The sequence below is a fragment of the Cydia fagiglandana genome, chromosome 11 (genome assembly GCF_963556715.1).
Source record: "Cydia fagiglandana chromosome 11, ilCydFagi1.1, whole genome shotgun sequence".
In the NCBI taxonomy this organism is placed as follows: Eukaryota; Metazoa; Arthropoda; class Insecta; order Lepidoptera; family Tortricidae; genus Cydia; species Cydia fagiglandana.
This window is the reverse complement of record NC_085942.1, coordinates 7,278,589-7,291,102: the sequence shown is the minus strand read 5'-3', so window position 1 is coordinate 7,291,102 and position 12,514 is coordinate 7,278,589. Positions and strand designations below refer to the sequence as shown.

Sequence of the window (12,514 nt, the reverse complement as noted above, 5' to 3'; positions counted from 1 at the left end):
TTCTCGAAGTTGGATTCCAAAATAGTTATTATTTTCGAAATTTGCGCTCCCTAAAACCTATAAAACGACAGCCATGACGACTTTAATGACATACTGCATGGCCGCCATTTTGTATTCCAAAATGGTCATCATTTTCGAAATCAGGGCCCCCCAAAACCTATAAAACGACACCCATGACGACTTTCATGACATAGTGCATGGACGCCATTCTGGATTCCAAAATGGTCATCATTTTCGAAAGCGGGGCCCCCTAAAACCTATAAAACGACATCCATGACGACTTTTATAACATAGTGCATGGCCGCCATCTTGGAATCCAAAATGGTCATCATTTTCGAAATCTGCGCCCCCTAAAACCTATAAAACGACACCCATGACGACTTTTATGACATAGTGCATGGCCACCATTTTGGAATCCAAAATGGTCATCATTTTCTAAATCTGCGCCCCCCAAAACCTATAAAACGACATCCATGACGACTTTTATGACATAGTGCATGGCCGCCATTTTGGAATCGAAAATGGTTATCGTTTTCTAAATCTGCGCCCCCCAAAACCTATAAAACGACACCCATGACGACTTTTACGACATAGTGCATGGCCGCCATTTTGGATTTCAAAATGGTCATCATTTTCTAAATCGGGGCCCCCTAAAACCCATAAAACGACATCCATGACGACTTTTATGACATAGTGCATGGCCGCCATTTTAGAATCGAAAATGGTTATCATTTTCGAAATCTGCGCCCCCCAAAACCTATAAAACGACACCCATGACGACTTTTATGACATAGTGCATGGCCGCCATTCTGGATTCCAATATGGTCATCATTTTCGAAAGCGGGGCCCCCTAAAACCTATAAAACGACATCCACGACGACTTTTATGACATAGTGCATGGCCGCCATCTTGGAATCCAAAATGGTCATCGTTTTCGAAATCTGCGCCCCTTAAAACCTATAAAACGACACCCATGACGACTTTTATGACATAGTGCATGGCCACCATTTTGGAATCCAAAATGGTCATCATTTTCTAAATCTGCGCCCCCCAAAACCTATAAAACGACACCCATGACGACTTTTATGACATAGTGCATGGCCGCCATCTTGGAATCCAAAATGGTCATCATTTTTGAAATCCTCGCCTCCTAAAACCTATAAAACGACACCCCAGACGACTTTTATGGCAAAGTGCATGGCCGCCATTTTGGATTCCAAAATGGTCATTATTTTCAAAATTGGGGCCCCCTAAAACGTATAAAACGACATCCATGACGACTTTTATGACACAGTGCATGGCCGCCATTTTGGATTCCAAAATGGTCATCATTTTCGAAATCGGCACTCCCTAAAACCTATAAATCGACACCCATCTCGACTTTTATGACAAAGTGTTTGGCTACCATCTGCATGCAAGACATTTCTATTATTTTTACGTACGAAAATGGCCCCCTGTCAACTTCCAACCGAGATTTAATCGATAATTTATTCGATTAATGTTCAGATTAATTCAATTTCAATCTATGTTGGGTCGACTAAAGTAATCGTGATTAAAATTTGAGGATTAACTTTTTTTATTCCATTAATTAGTCGAATAAACAGTTAATCTATTAAGTCCCATCTCTGACCACGTCATTTTTACACTTTGAGAATATCTGAAAACAAATGAACACAAGGAGCCATTTTGCAAATCCAGTAACTTTGTTATTACTTTTGACAGCGCGTGTCATGTGTCTACACAGAGTCGACACAAAGTCGAAACATTTGCGACTACTTTGTGACTGCAATATTTCTCAGCCTTAAACCATATTTATACATCATAATTAACAAGTTTCGTAGTATGTAAAGCGTTATTTCTGTTATTTAAGTATAGTATACGCATCGAAGTACTAAAAATGCATCAAATAATATATTTATGAACACAAGCACTGAGAAGTAAACAATTTCATTTCCGGCTAAACTAAAACAATGTGGTGGCGCGTTGATTATATTACACTTAGTTTATCAAATCACTCGAGCAGTTTAATTCCCCATAATAATTTAAGTCCTATTTTAATATAAATGCAAACAATATATAATTACATCTTGTAATCCGTTTTAGAGATGGCGTATTAATGTCACTTATTTTTATTTAACTATTTTTCCATCTGACAGTTTCCATTTGACAGGAACAAAATGAACGAATGAACGAATGATTTTGGCATAAAGTAGTCGCAAACCCGAAACAATGTGTGCACACGGCGACCACACTTTATGTCACTTTGTGTCATGTGTCGACCCTTCCCCATTTCTGGTAACTGTGTCGACACGGCGACGACTCTGCGACTGGAATTGTGACCGAAACAGACGGTGTCGACACAAGATGTGTCTACACCGCGTCGTAACGGCGACTGGAAATGGTTGTATGGGTTATACCTACCTTAGTGTGTTAGTAATTAATAATATCCAGTTTACATACAGCACTCCGAATAAAATTATCGGAAAAAGATAAAACTTTATGTATTATCAGATCAAAAAAACGTTAAAAAGTGATACTCGTATTAATTCATTTAGTAAATTAATATATAGGCAGTCCGAGTGAGAAATCTCTTGAAGTCGTCTATCCACGTCGTGAATGTAATAAAGCAATTTTATTCATGGTGATTAGTTCCCTGCTTACATTTTCTATTATCGTAGAGTTAACAACCTAACCAAGCGTTAAATATAATTTGATATACGTTCGCGCAAAACTCTAGGCAGTAAGAAGTATTCAATGAGTAGGTGAAACGACGATAAGAAGTGTTGTTGATACAAACATATGTAAATCGTGGAATAATATATTATTTCCGCATCCAAAGACTGCGTCATATATGGTGCCCTACTTCAAGAATCTGGTTATGCTGAGTATAGTGCTTGGGATTGGATCTTTTCTATGTGTGGTGTTTTACGGCGACCCGAGGGCTTACATTAAAAAATATGGAAGATTATATCGGTTACGCGAAGACATTAAAAAACGACCCATCATAATACACAGCACTAACGCTACGAACAACACATTTTACTCTGACGATGAAATTCGAAAAATGGAGGAATGGAAGGATGTGAAACCATGTCCAGCTCACCCTTTGCTAGGGTCGAACAGAACTCACATTTGGGTTGAAAGAGATAATTTTCCCTATTACGATTTAAGTTCCTCCTCGAGTATTATTTGCTGTTATAAATCTTTTTACCGCCCTAAAACGGTAGATGACATCTCGTCTTTCAAAATAGATAATCGAGTCAAATATAACTCCTGTCGTAATTTTTCTGATTATATTCAAGTTGAAGATGAATTTGTCCGAGTGAACTGTAGTCACACTATTCACGGAAACAAACTATTCGAATCTTTTTTTCTATTTGCGCGTGAAAAGAAAATTTCAGTCAAACCAAAGACAGATTTACCGTATAACATATTGATTCTAGGAATAGACTCGGTATCTAGATTGAATTTCCATAGGACTATGCCCAAAACAGTTACATTTTTGAACACGTTGGGTGCTATAGAACTGTTAAGATATAATAAAGTAGGTGACAACACATTTCCCAATCTAATACCACTTTTGCTTGGTAAAAACGTAACAGAGCTGCAGGAAATGTGTTGGCCCAACAAGAAGCTCACGTTTGACAACTGTCCTTTTATATGGGAGCGATTCCAGCAGGCGGGCTTCGCCACAGCCTACGGAGAGGACCACTCGAAGATCGGGACGTTCAACTATAACAGGCGCGGCTTCGCGGGTTCTCCCACCGACTACTATCTTCGCACCTTCATGGTCGAAGCTGAAACCTTTGCCAGAACAAACAATGGAGGAAACTTCACATTATGCTTGAATAACAAATATATCTTCAAAATTCTTCTGGACTATGTCGAAGAACTGACTTCATTGTCCAAAATAAATTTATTCGGATTTTTTTGGGAAAACATAATGACCCATGATCATTTACATTATCCGTCGGCGATGGACGATGATTACACAGCGCTGTTTAAGAAGATGCACAGCTCTGGTTATTTAAATAAAAGTATTGTTTTCTTAATGAGCGACCATGGCATGAGATGGGGCAAATTTCGGAAAACAAGGCAGGGATTTTTGGAGGCGAGGTTACCCTTCGTATTTGCATTAATGCCTCCGTCGTTTCGTAAAAACTTTAGTGAGGCTTATAAATATCTGAAACAGAATGTTCATCGCCTAACTACACCATTTGATGTGCACGCCACTTTATTAGACTTAATTAATCTGAAGACCATTGAAAATGCTAAGATAATGTCTCGAATCAATGAGGCGTATTCTAGTCAACGAAGCATTAGTTTATTTTTACCAATTCCGGAGAACAGAACATGCGAATCAGCAGCCATAGATGCCCACTGGTGCGTTGATTACGGAAATGTTAAAGTTGATTCCAATAGCCCTGAAGCAAGCGAAGCAGTAGAGTACGCAATGTGGCATTTAAATGGTCTTCTTAAGGACTATCCGCAGTGTGCTGAGCTCATTCTTGACAAAGTCTTGCTTGTTACTCGACTGATATCCGAAAGTTCCAAAGAGAAAATTAAGAAATCAGTTGAGTTGAGTGTCGCGTTCAGTACGAATCCCGGAGGAGGCGAGTTTGAAGCCACGCTGGGGAGACAAGGAGGTCCCGGCAGCCCCTGGCTTCTGTTAGGCTCCGTAAGCCGAGTAAACGTCTATAGAAACCAAAGCAACTGCATCAAATACCATGGAGACACTCAGTTAATGCTTTACTGTTATTGCATTTATTAATATAAAAACCTTACCTACCTTACCTTTACCTTTGATATACCTACCTAAGTGTGTTTGTAATTAATTATATCCCGTTTACATACACCACTGATTAGATATAATATGTACATTGGTCACTTCATGCGTACATTACAATACGCCTGGCCTGTCTCATTAAATCGTATGGTGTTAAAAAAAGAAGTTATTTTATCATGTGGATACCGCCACTTATACATACACCGGAACAGATATTGTTCAGACCTATATATTTTTTGTACTTAGTAAATGTGGAATTAGGTTTGGAAGACTGTAACGAAAAAAAAACATCAGTATTTTAATCCTTTATTCTTCTATTTTCACAGTTATACGCTATGGTAACTAACTATAATTATTATCACTATACCTAAGTTTGACTATGGACTCGAGGTCCCATCGAACCGAAGATCTATTCCAAATATCACAACTCACATTTATTCAAAATCGGCTGCACAATATTTTAAAGCAACATATCAGATTCGTATAGGCTCCAGCCGAAAACCAATAACAATTAGCAAAAAAAAGGTTGACCCTAGTTTTATTAAAACCGAAAAAATGCAGGGAATTGATAAATATAATTTAATAGCCGTGTTTAAATTAAATGGCACTAAAACATAAATAAACATGAATATTACACAAAAACCTAACACAGCACGACACCAAACTCATTGAAAAAAAAAAAAATAAGCGACACAGTATCAACAAAAAATTAAGTAGTTCAGTATTCAGGCTGTCTTACTTAACAGCTAGTATGATGTATTTGTATATTGTATATCGATTGAAATGCAGGTTGGTGATATTTAAAACAATCTTGAAGCTCAAAAGATCATGTGGCAGTGATCGTTTACTATTTTGTTTCTTTCAAAAACTACATTAATAAATAACCAAACACTAATCTACGTCGTAATTTTACTACTGACCGAACTAATCCTTTAATTAACTACACTTAGAACTTGATTGTAATTTTTACAGGCTGAATAAATTACGAAAAGGTAACTTGAACAAATTGGTAACTTTCTGAACAAATTGGTAACTTGAACAAATTAGTAACTTGAACAAATTGGTAACTTAAACAAATTAGTAACTTGAACAAATTGGTAACTTTTAATCATTTGAGGCGACTCTTTTACAAAAATGTGACTCAACGTTACGATTACCTACTTAAGATAACAAACTTTTTATAACCATTCATAGATGTGTTTTATTTACATTTATTTAAACAAGTACCATGTGAAAATCTTAAAAAAATATTTTTATTTTATTGTAATTTTGTAATGTTTTTGTACATATTTTTATCGTATACTGGTAGTAAAAAAACGGTCTAGCAATATTAACTGACGCGCATCCCGATCAAACGTAATATAAGTACCTAATAATGGTATGGAGTTTTGAACAATAAAAAATCATTACAGATATATTCAGTCGTGAACAAATTTCCTTTTTTTTTTTCAATTTTTTGGACCAATTACACTTACGACGCTATTAAACAGGATATTTTTTTTCTTCTTACAAATCATATATATCGGAGCGGCCAGGGTGCTCAAAACTTGAACTTGCGATTTAACGTCTTGAGATAGTATGTAAGGCTTTTTTCAAATACAAGTTGTAACAAAGATCGTAATACTGGCGGTATCATGATCTGACTAAGAAAAGGTAGAAGAAAAATTTTGATGTGATATTTTTTTTTAGCCTTGGTGTATGGCCAACTTGAACGACTTGCCCCATAGGGAAAAAAATGACAAAAAATATTTCTTCTACCTACTTCTTCATAATCAGAACATTATACTGAATATACCCTTATACGGATCACCACTATTTTTGCTACACCTTTTTGTAGTAACCTTGGCCCATAGACTAGGAATCCTCTACGGAGCTTAGAGCAATTATTTCATGAAACCGATGCTACCAAAAATACAGGGGTACGGGGGACGAGGTGAGCGAGTCCCGAGCCGTGATTAGTCCGTACAAAGACACGGAGGTCACACTTTGACTCGAAAATGGAGTAAAACTACCGTATATTTGTGGCAGAGGGGGTAGCGCTACTATGCTCAGTGTGGAGGATCTCTTGCCTGTGCCTTGGCCGTTCCAATGTCTGTCCACTGATTTAATCCGATCGCACTTCGCAAATGAAGAACGTCTCAAACGAGCACGGCGAGTCGTTCCACTTCAGCCCCTTGTCGTCTCTGTTCCACAGTTCCAGACAGTTCTCCTCTTCCCCGTTCTCGTAGCGGAAGTTGTTGGGCTCCCCCGCGTTCCAGTTGACGAAGGTCAGCGGCCGCCCGTTGGCCATCCAGAAGAAGTTGCCCTCTTCGGCCAAGTCTGTGCCCGACGTCCAGAAATGCTCGCGGCCGTAACCTGGAACGGTTTTATAATTTGGGTTTAGTAAAATAATTATGATGGAGACTGAAAACGTTATTTAGATTTCTTGTAAACGAGAATTTTAAGTTCTTGAGCTCAGAGCTAGTTTTTGGTCTGAACTTGTAGCTAAATATAGACTCTTCCCAGTCTCCCAGACTCTAAATATTCTGTGGGTGGGAAATACCCAAATGGGTGACCCATGTGCATGATTTTATGGGTACCTACACTATATAAAACAGAAGGGTCGCCAGTGGCGGATTTGCAGTCTTTGCCGTCCTAGGCCCCAGGCCCTGTAGCCGCCCCTTTCTGAGCACCCATCATATTGACTACATTTTGAGTTATTTCTTGTTATCACCAGCGAATTTTGTCACAATTTGCCTACTTGGCCTTAGGGAAAATCCGCCACTGAGGGTCGCTGAAGATAGGAAGGCGTGGCGCGAGGTTGTGAAGGCCCTGTGCACCTCTGGGGTATCATAGAAACAACAACAGTATAAAACCGGGAAGATAAATGAAGCAGAGACGTTACCTGAGTCCTTAACGTATTTCTCGAGCTGGTCGTTCTCCTGCTGCGAGGCGATGGAGGCGAGGTGCATGCCGTGGAACCGGCAGTACTGCTGCGCCTTAAACCAGTTCGCCTGAAACAAATATTAACATATTTAATTACTACACCTTATAAAACAACAACAAGTCCCCCGCTACAATTGTGTACAACGTTAGCAATTGATTAGTTACCCCATACTTTGCGGAACCTTTCGGTGCCATTGACTTCAGTTCTGCCGGCCTAGCCAAGGTTACAATCGCTATCGCTTCGATAACGAAAAGCTTTATATCTCTCGGTCACTCTTCCATATTAGTGCGACAGTGACAGTTGCGTTTCGATCGCTACGGAGTGTAAGGGATTGGCATCTTGGCTATGGCTACGCGGCCTGTACTATTGGCCTTCAGTAGCTTCAAATATGAGATTTTTTTTAACTTTTTAGTATGACTAATTGTGTGCCTAATCGTAATTAATCCACGATAATGGTAATTGCTCACCGATTTTAATTACATAATTACAAAATAAATGTGTAGGTAGGTAATATGTGCATTTATCGGTACCACATAGGTATTGCTGATAAGAAACCAATTTCTAGCAGGTTTTAGCAGCAGCGTTTTTTTGTATATAGGTAAATATATAGGTATATAGGTAACAACTACATAACGATCTTGCTGTAGGTATCATGAAACAAATGTGAAGTACGTACATATGTAATTATGTATATACGATTCATCCAGTGAAACTAAGTAGAAAAAAATCCCGAAATCTTTCCATGTGTAAAATATAACAAATTTTAAAACTTGTCGCCGCCACTTATCTGTATGGTGTAACTAAGTAATTGGGTACTAACACCGATTCCATATTTCCGACCGTCATCTCGGATATTGACGCAGACATCTCTTGCCATCGGCACTTTCTCCGCAACCGGTCCCCGTCCGGTCCGTGTTACGCAACCATTAAAACTGCACTTAATTCGCATGCTCGCGGATGCAATGTCAAGTTTGGCTTTCGGATTCCTCTGATGTTACGTGAGGTCTTGCGGATGCTGTTTTCTTTATAGATTAAAACAGGTGGGAATGACATCAGACCCCTTAGCATGGCTTGCGTTGTTGCACGCGACTCCATAGGGGTCATCCATTAATTACATCACACGAATTTCTAGATGTTTGTCCCCTCACCCCCTCATTGTCACACTTGGTCACATAATATTTGGCAAACCCCTTCCCCCCCCCCCCCCCCGGCAAATCGAATTAAGTAGGTTGTATCTCTATTATTACATTTTATCAAAATATTTCTGAAAAATGAAATATTAGTAATTTTATAACCCAAAACTGATTAGGAGAGAAAATTAAACGAATGAAAATGATTATCGTTCCAAAAACTTATTATTTACTTAACTGTACAGCGAATTAAATAGGTAATTTAAATAAGTCAAAGTGACGTCACAAAGTTTGAGAGTCCCCGCTCCCCTCCCCTAAACGTGTCATATAATTAATGGATCAACCCATATGTCAACCGCGACTTCAATTATCTATGGTGGTGCGCGCGACAATGCAAGTCATGCAAGCGGCCAGAAATGGAATAAAGGCGACTATACTCGGTAATAAATCTTTGTATTTGATTACATTTTTACGTTAAGTTTGACTACTTAGGTACTTAAAAAATTTGAGAAACAAGTTGTTTAATAAGAAAAGAACTGAACTTATATTTAAGTTACTGGTATACCGGGTGTGGCCTGTAATATGAGCAAAAAATTAAACTGTAAGCTTTACTCCTCATCAACATTTTGTTCAGCGGCTTTTAAAAATAACTTGTGGTTTGATTTTTAATACACTTTAAAGTTTATTCTAAGACGCAATGTATTGCGAATTTTGTTATGTTTAAGGCGTGACAAGTAACATCAATCACAATGATATGGCGTGGTGATGGCGTCCATTGAAGATAATATTTATTTTGTATGAAAAATAGGGAGTCTAAATACTGGATAATTTTTAAAAGATGTTGAACTAAAGTGTCACCGTTTGAGGAGTACAATCTATGTTTTAATTATTTGCTCGTGTTACAGGCCACACCCGGTATACACACACATTAGACAGTTGTCTATGTACTTAGTTGATAAACTAATTGTAATTCTTATGATTACAATAATTATTAACGTGTATTGTTCTTATAAAATACGAAGGCACCAAGCGAAACGCGACAAAATCGATGACACGAAGTATTCGTATAAAATTGTTAAGGAGCAATTTTAAGTCTCCGACCCCTCGATTCCCAGTCCGCAAACATCATCCTTATACCGATAAAATAAATCTCCCATTCACGAATCGCGAATGAGCGTCATTTTGCTCAATGCAACTGAGGCTTAATGCCAAGAGGGGGCGTTATTAGTGATGTACCGTTTTCAGAAAAGATTCGGTAACAAAACCACTAAAATTTTCGGGAACGGGACCAAGACTACGGCAATAACCGAGCGATAGGACTTCAAACCAGAGATCGTGAGTTCGAACCCCGACACGGACCTACCATTATGTTTTCCGCAAAGACATCCCACAAGTTAGGACAACGCTACAAGACCGTTTAGAAACGAAACTTCCTACAAAACCCAAGTTTGACAGCGGTTCAGGGTCGAATCATGCTGTCCCTTTCTAATAAACAGGCACTATCCCTTTCGGATATTTAGGGTTGTCAAAATTCAAGTCATTATCTTATCTGTAGTTGTGCACGAAAAGGAACGTCAAGTAGTTTCAGCCCTAATAATTTCTCGGAGTGATCCTGAGCCGAACGGAGTCGAATTTGCCCGAAGCGAGGGGATCCGGACCCCTGCCATAAGTTCCCGGCCGTACTGTGTGGCACGTCACTTCAGGTATAATCCCCAACCCGTTGCGTCGCTGAAAGACTAATTCGCCACTCAGTCGAGACCCGCGGATTACCTTGTACCTACCGGTGCACAACAAATGAATAATGGTAATGTTCAATAAAATAATTGTTAAGAAGTTCGGGGATTGTAAATCTCATCTTCAAGTGGAGAAGTTTTTGACAAACCATTGTATTGTATAAAGGCCGTAGCAGGATAAGGGAAGAAAAAATGCCCTTTATGATTAAGAGCTGCCGGCCTAGCCAAGGTTACAATCGCTATCGCTTCGACAACGAAAAGCATTATGTCTCTCCATCACTCTTCCGTATTAGTGCGACAGTGATAGTTGCGTTTCGATCGCTACGGAGCGTAAGCGATCTGCATCTTGGCTACGCGGCCTGTTTCTTTCCATAAACTATTAAACACACAACCACAGAATAAGTAATAGTATTATCATACAGAACGGACACGCACCGCCCCGCCCCGACTCGGATTACCTCGCCCCGCGACTGAGTTCTGACGGACTCCTGACATACGCTCAGTTCGGCTAGCGACGCCGCGACGCGATGACGCAATGTTCAAAATGCCGGTGTATTGTGCGATGTACGGGCACCTACTTATTGTGGTGTAAATGAATAATAATATAGTTTTCCAAAGAGACGAAATATGTATCAGTAAATAAGGCTATACTTTTGCGTATAAATAATAATATAATATGAATTAAAACCCGTTCGTTGAATTTGTGAATGTTAAGCCAACATTTAATATTTAAAGTACCTAAGGTAACTAGACCTTCTACACAGATATTCCTCGTAAATGTTTTATTTTTAGTTTAACACTCTTTTCACAAAAAAGAACTTGTTGGTCGCGGGACATTAGCGTTTGATTTTTAATTTAATTTTAAGAATTTAAGAATTAATTATGTATGTTATATAAAATAATCAATAGGCATCAACAATAAGGTACATTTAATAATGGCGTGTTGAAAGTCCAAGTACGTGCAGGACTATAAACTGACAAAGCCAATTCAACAATTGGAGCGAAATAAAACATAAACCTATATTTTGTTTTTTTACGTATTTCGGTCGAATTATGCAACGCAGCGGGCCGCTCGTCGTGTCCTTCGGCCGGCCTCGGCAAGCCTCGGCTTCGCCTTCCCCGCGCGCCGCATGAGTCAGCCCTAAGCCACTTACTCACACAATGACGCGTGTACAGACGTGCCGTGCACACACATAAACGCAAATGATTTTCGATGTATGGCGTGTCCGCCCTGTGACACAACATTAAAATACGTTAATTATACAAAAATTGCTTGCCTGAATTAGGTATCTATACCTAAGTTGAGCTGTGAATAAACAGGGTGAATCTTTGTATATGGAAGAAGGTAGATACCTACTTTAAATTAAAGGTTGTCAACACGCTTTCGACACCCGAGTTGTAAGCGTCCATAGGCTGCGATGGTTGCTTACAATAGTTACAATCTGGTGTGCCCTCGTTGTATAAAAAAGAACAGTAGATCGTATTCTAGAACCCTTAGTAGGGGGTCGGGATTATTTTGCAGCCTCCAGTAATTAAGGATCAAAGGCCTTCTGCGGTGAATCTTCAATTTAAGTAATTCATTTACGTCTTGCAAGAGCAATTAACTTCACCTCGACTCAATGGTGAATTATGATTATTATGAATGTACAGTCACCTGCAATAGTATGTTACTCTTCGAAGGCCGCAAAAATATGTGACACGCTCATATGGCTCTACAAATAAGATCGTGTCAGATATTTTTGCGGCCTTCATTTTATAACATATTATTGCAGGTGACTGTACAGAGGTTTTAGGATAAAGTTTCTGCGTGAGTCCTTTTAGGAGATACTAACGTGAAAACTTTGTAACATAATAATATCACAATACAATCAATTGGTAATTAAGAGATTTGTTATTGATATAGTAGCAGGGAGCTAGCGAAGCGTCTTACTGATGTCAG

The 12,514-nt window shown here is 38.9% G+C and overlaps 2 protein-coding genes across 2 annotated transcripts in view; one reads left to right on the top strand and one right to left on the bottom strand.

Annotated features, from left to right (window-relative positions):
* Nucleotides 1-2,891: 2,891 nt before the first annotated feature.
* On the top strand, nt 2,892-4,771 carry LOC134668613 (uncharacterized). The gene has a single exon (XM_063526052.1). The coding sequence runs from the start codon at nt 3,065-3,067 to the stop codon at nt 4,769-4,771; it is 1,707 nt and encodes a 568-aa protein (XP_063382122.1). The 5' UTR covers nt 2,892-3,064.
* A 2,073-nt stretch (nt 4,772-6,844) lies between these two features.
* Nucleotides 6,845-12,514, bottom strand: part of LOC134668851 (macrophage mannose receptor 1) — a 139,973-nt gene continuing 134,303 nt past the window's right edge. The window contains exons 4-5 of the mRNA XM_063526321.1: nt 7,671-7,779; nt 6,845-7,141 (exon numbers count right to left, since the gene is read on the bottom strand). Of these exons, the coding sequence (XP_063382391.1) occupies nt 6,891-7,141; nt 7,671-7,779 (360 nt within the window). The 3' untranslated portion in view covers nt 6,845-6,890. The remainder of the gene's footprint in view (nt 7,142-7,670; nt 7,780-12,514) is intronic.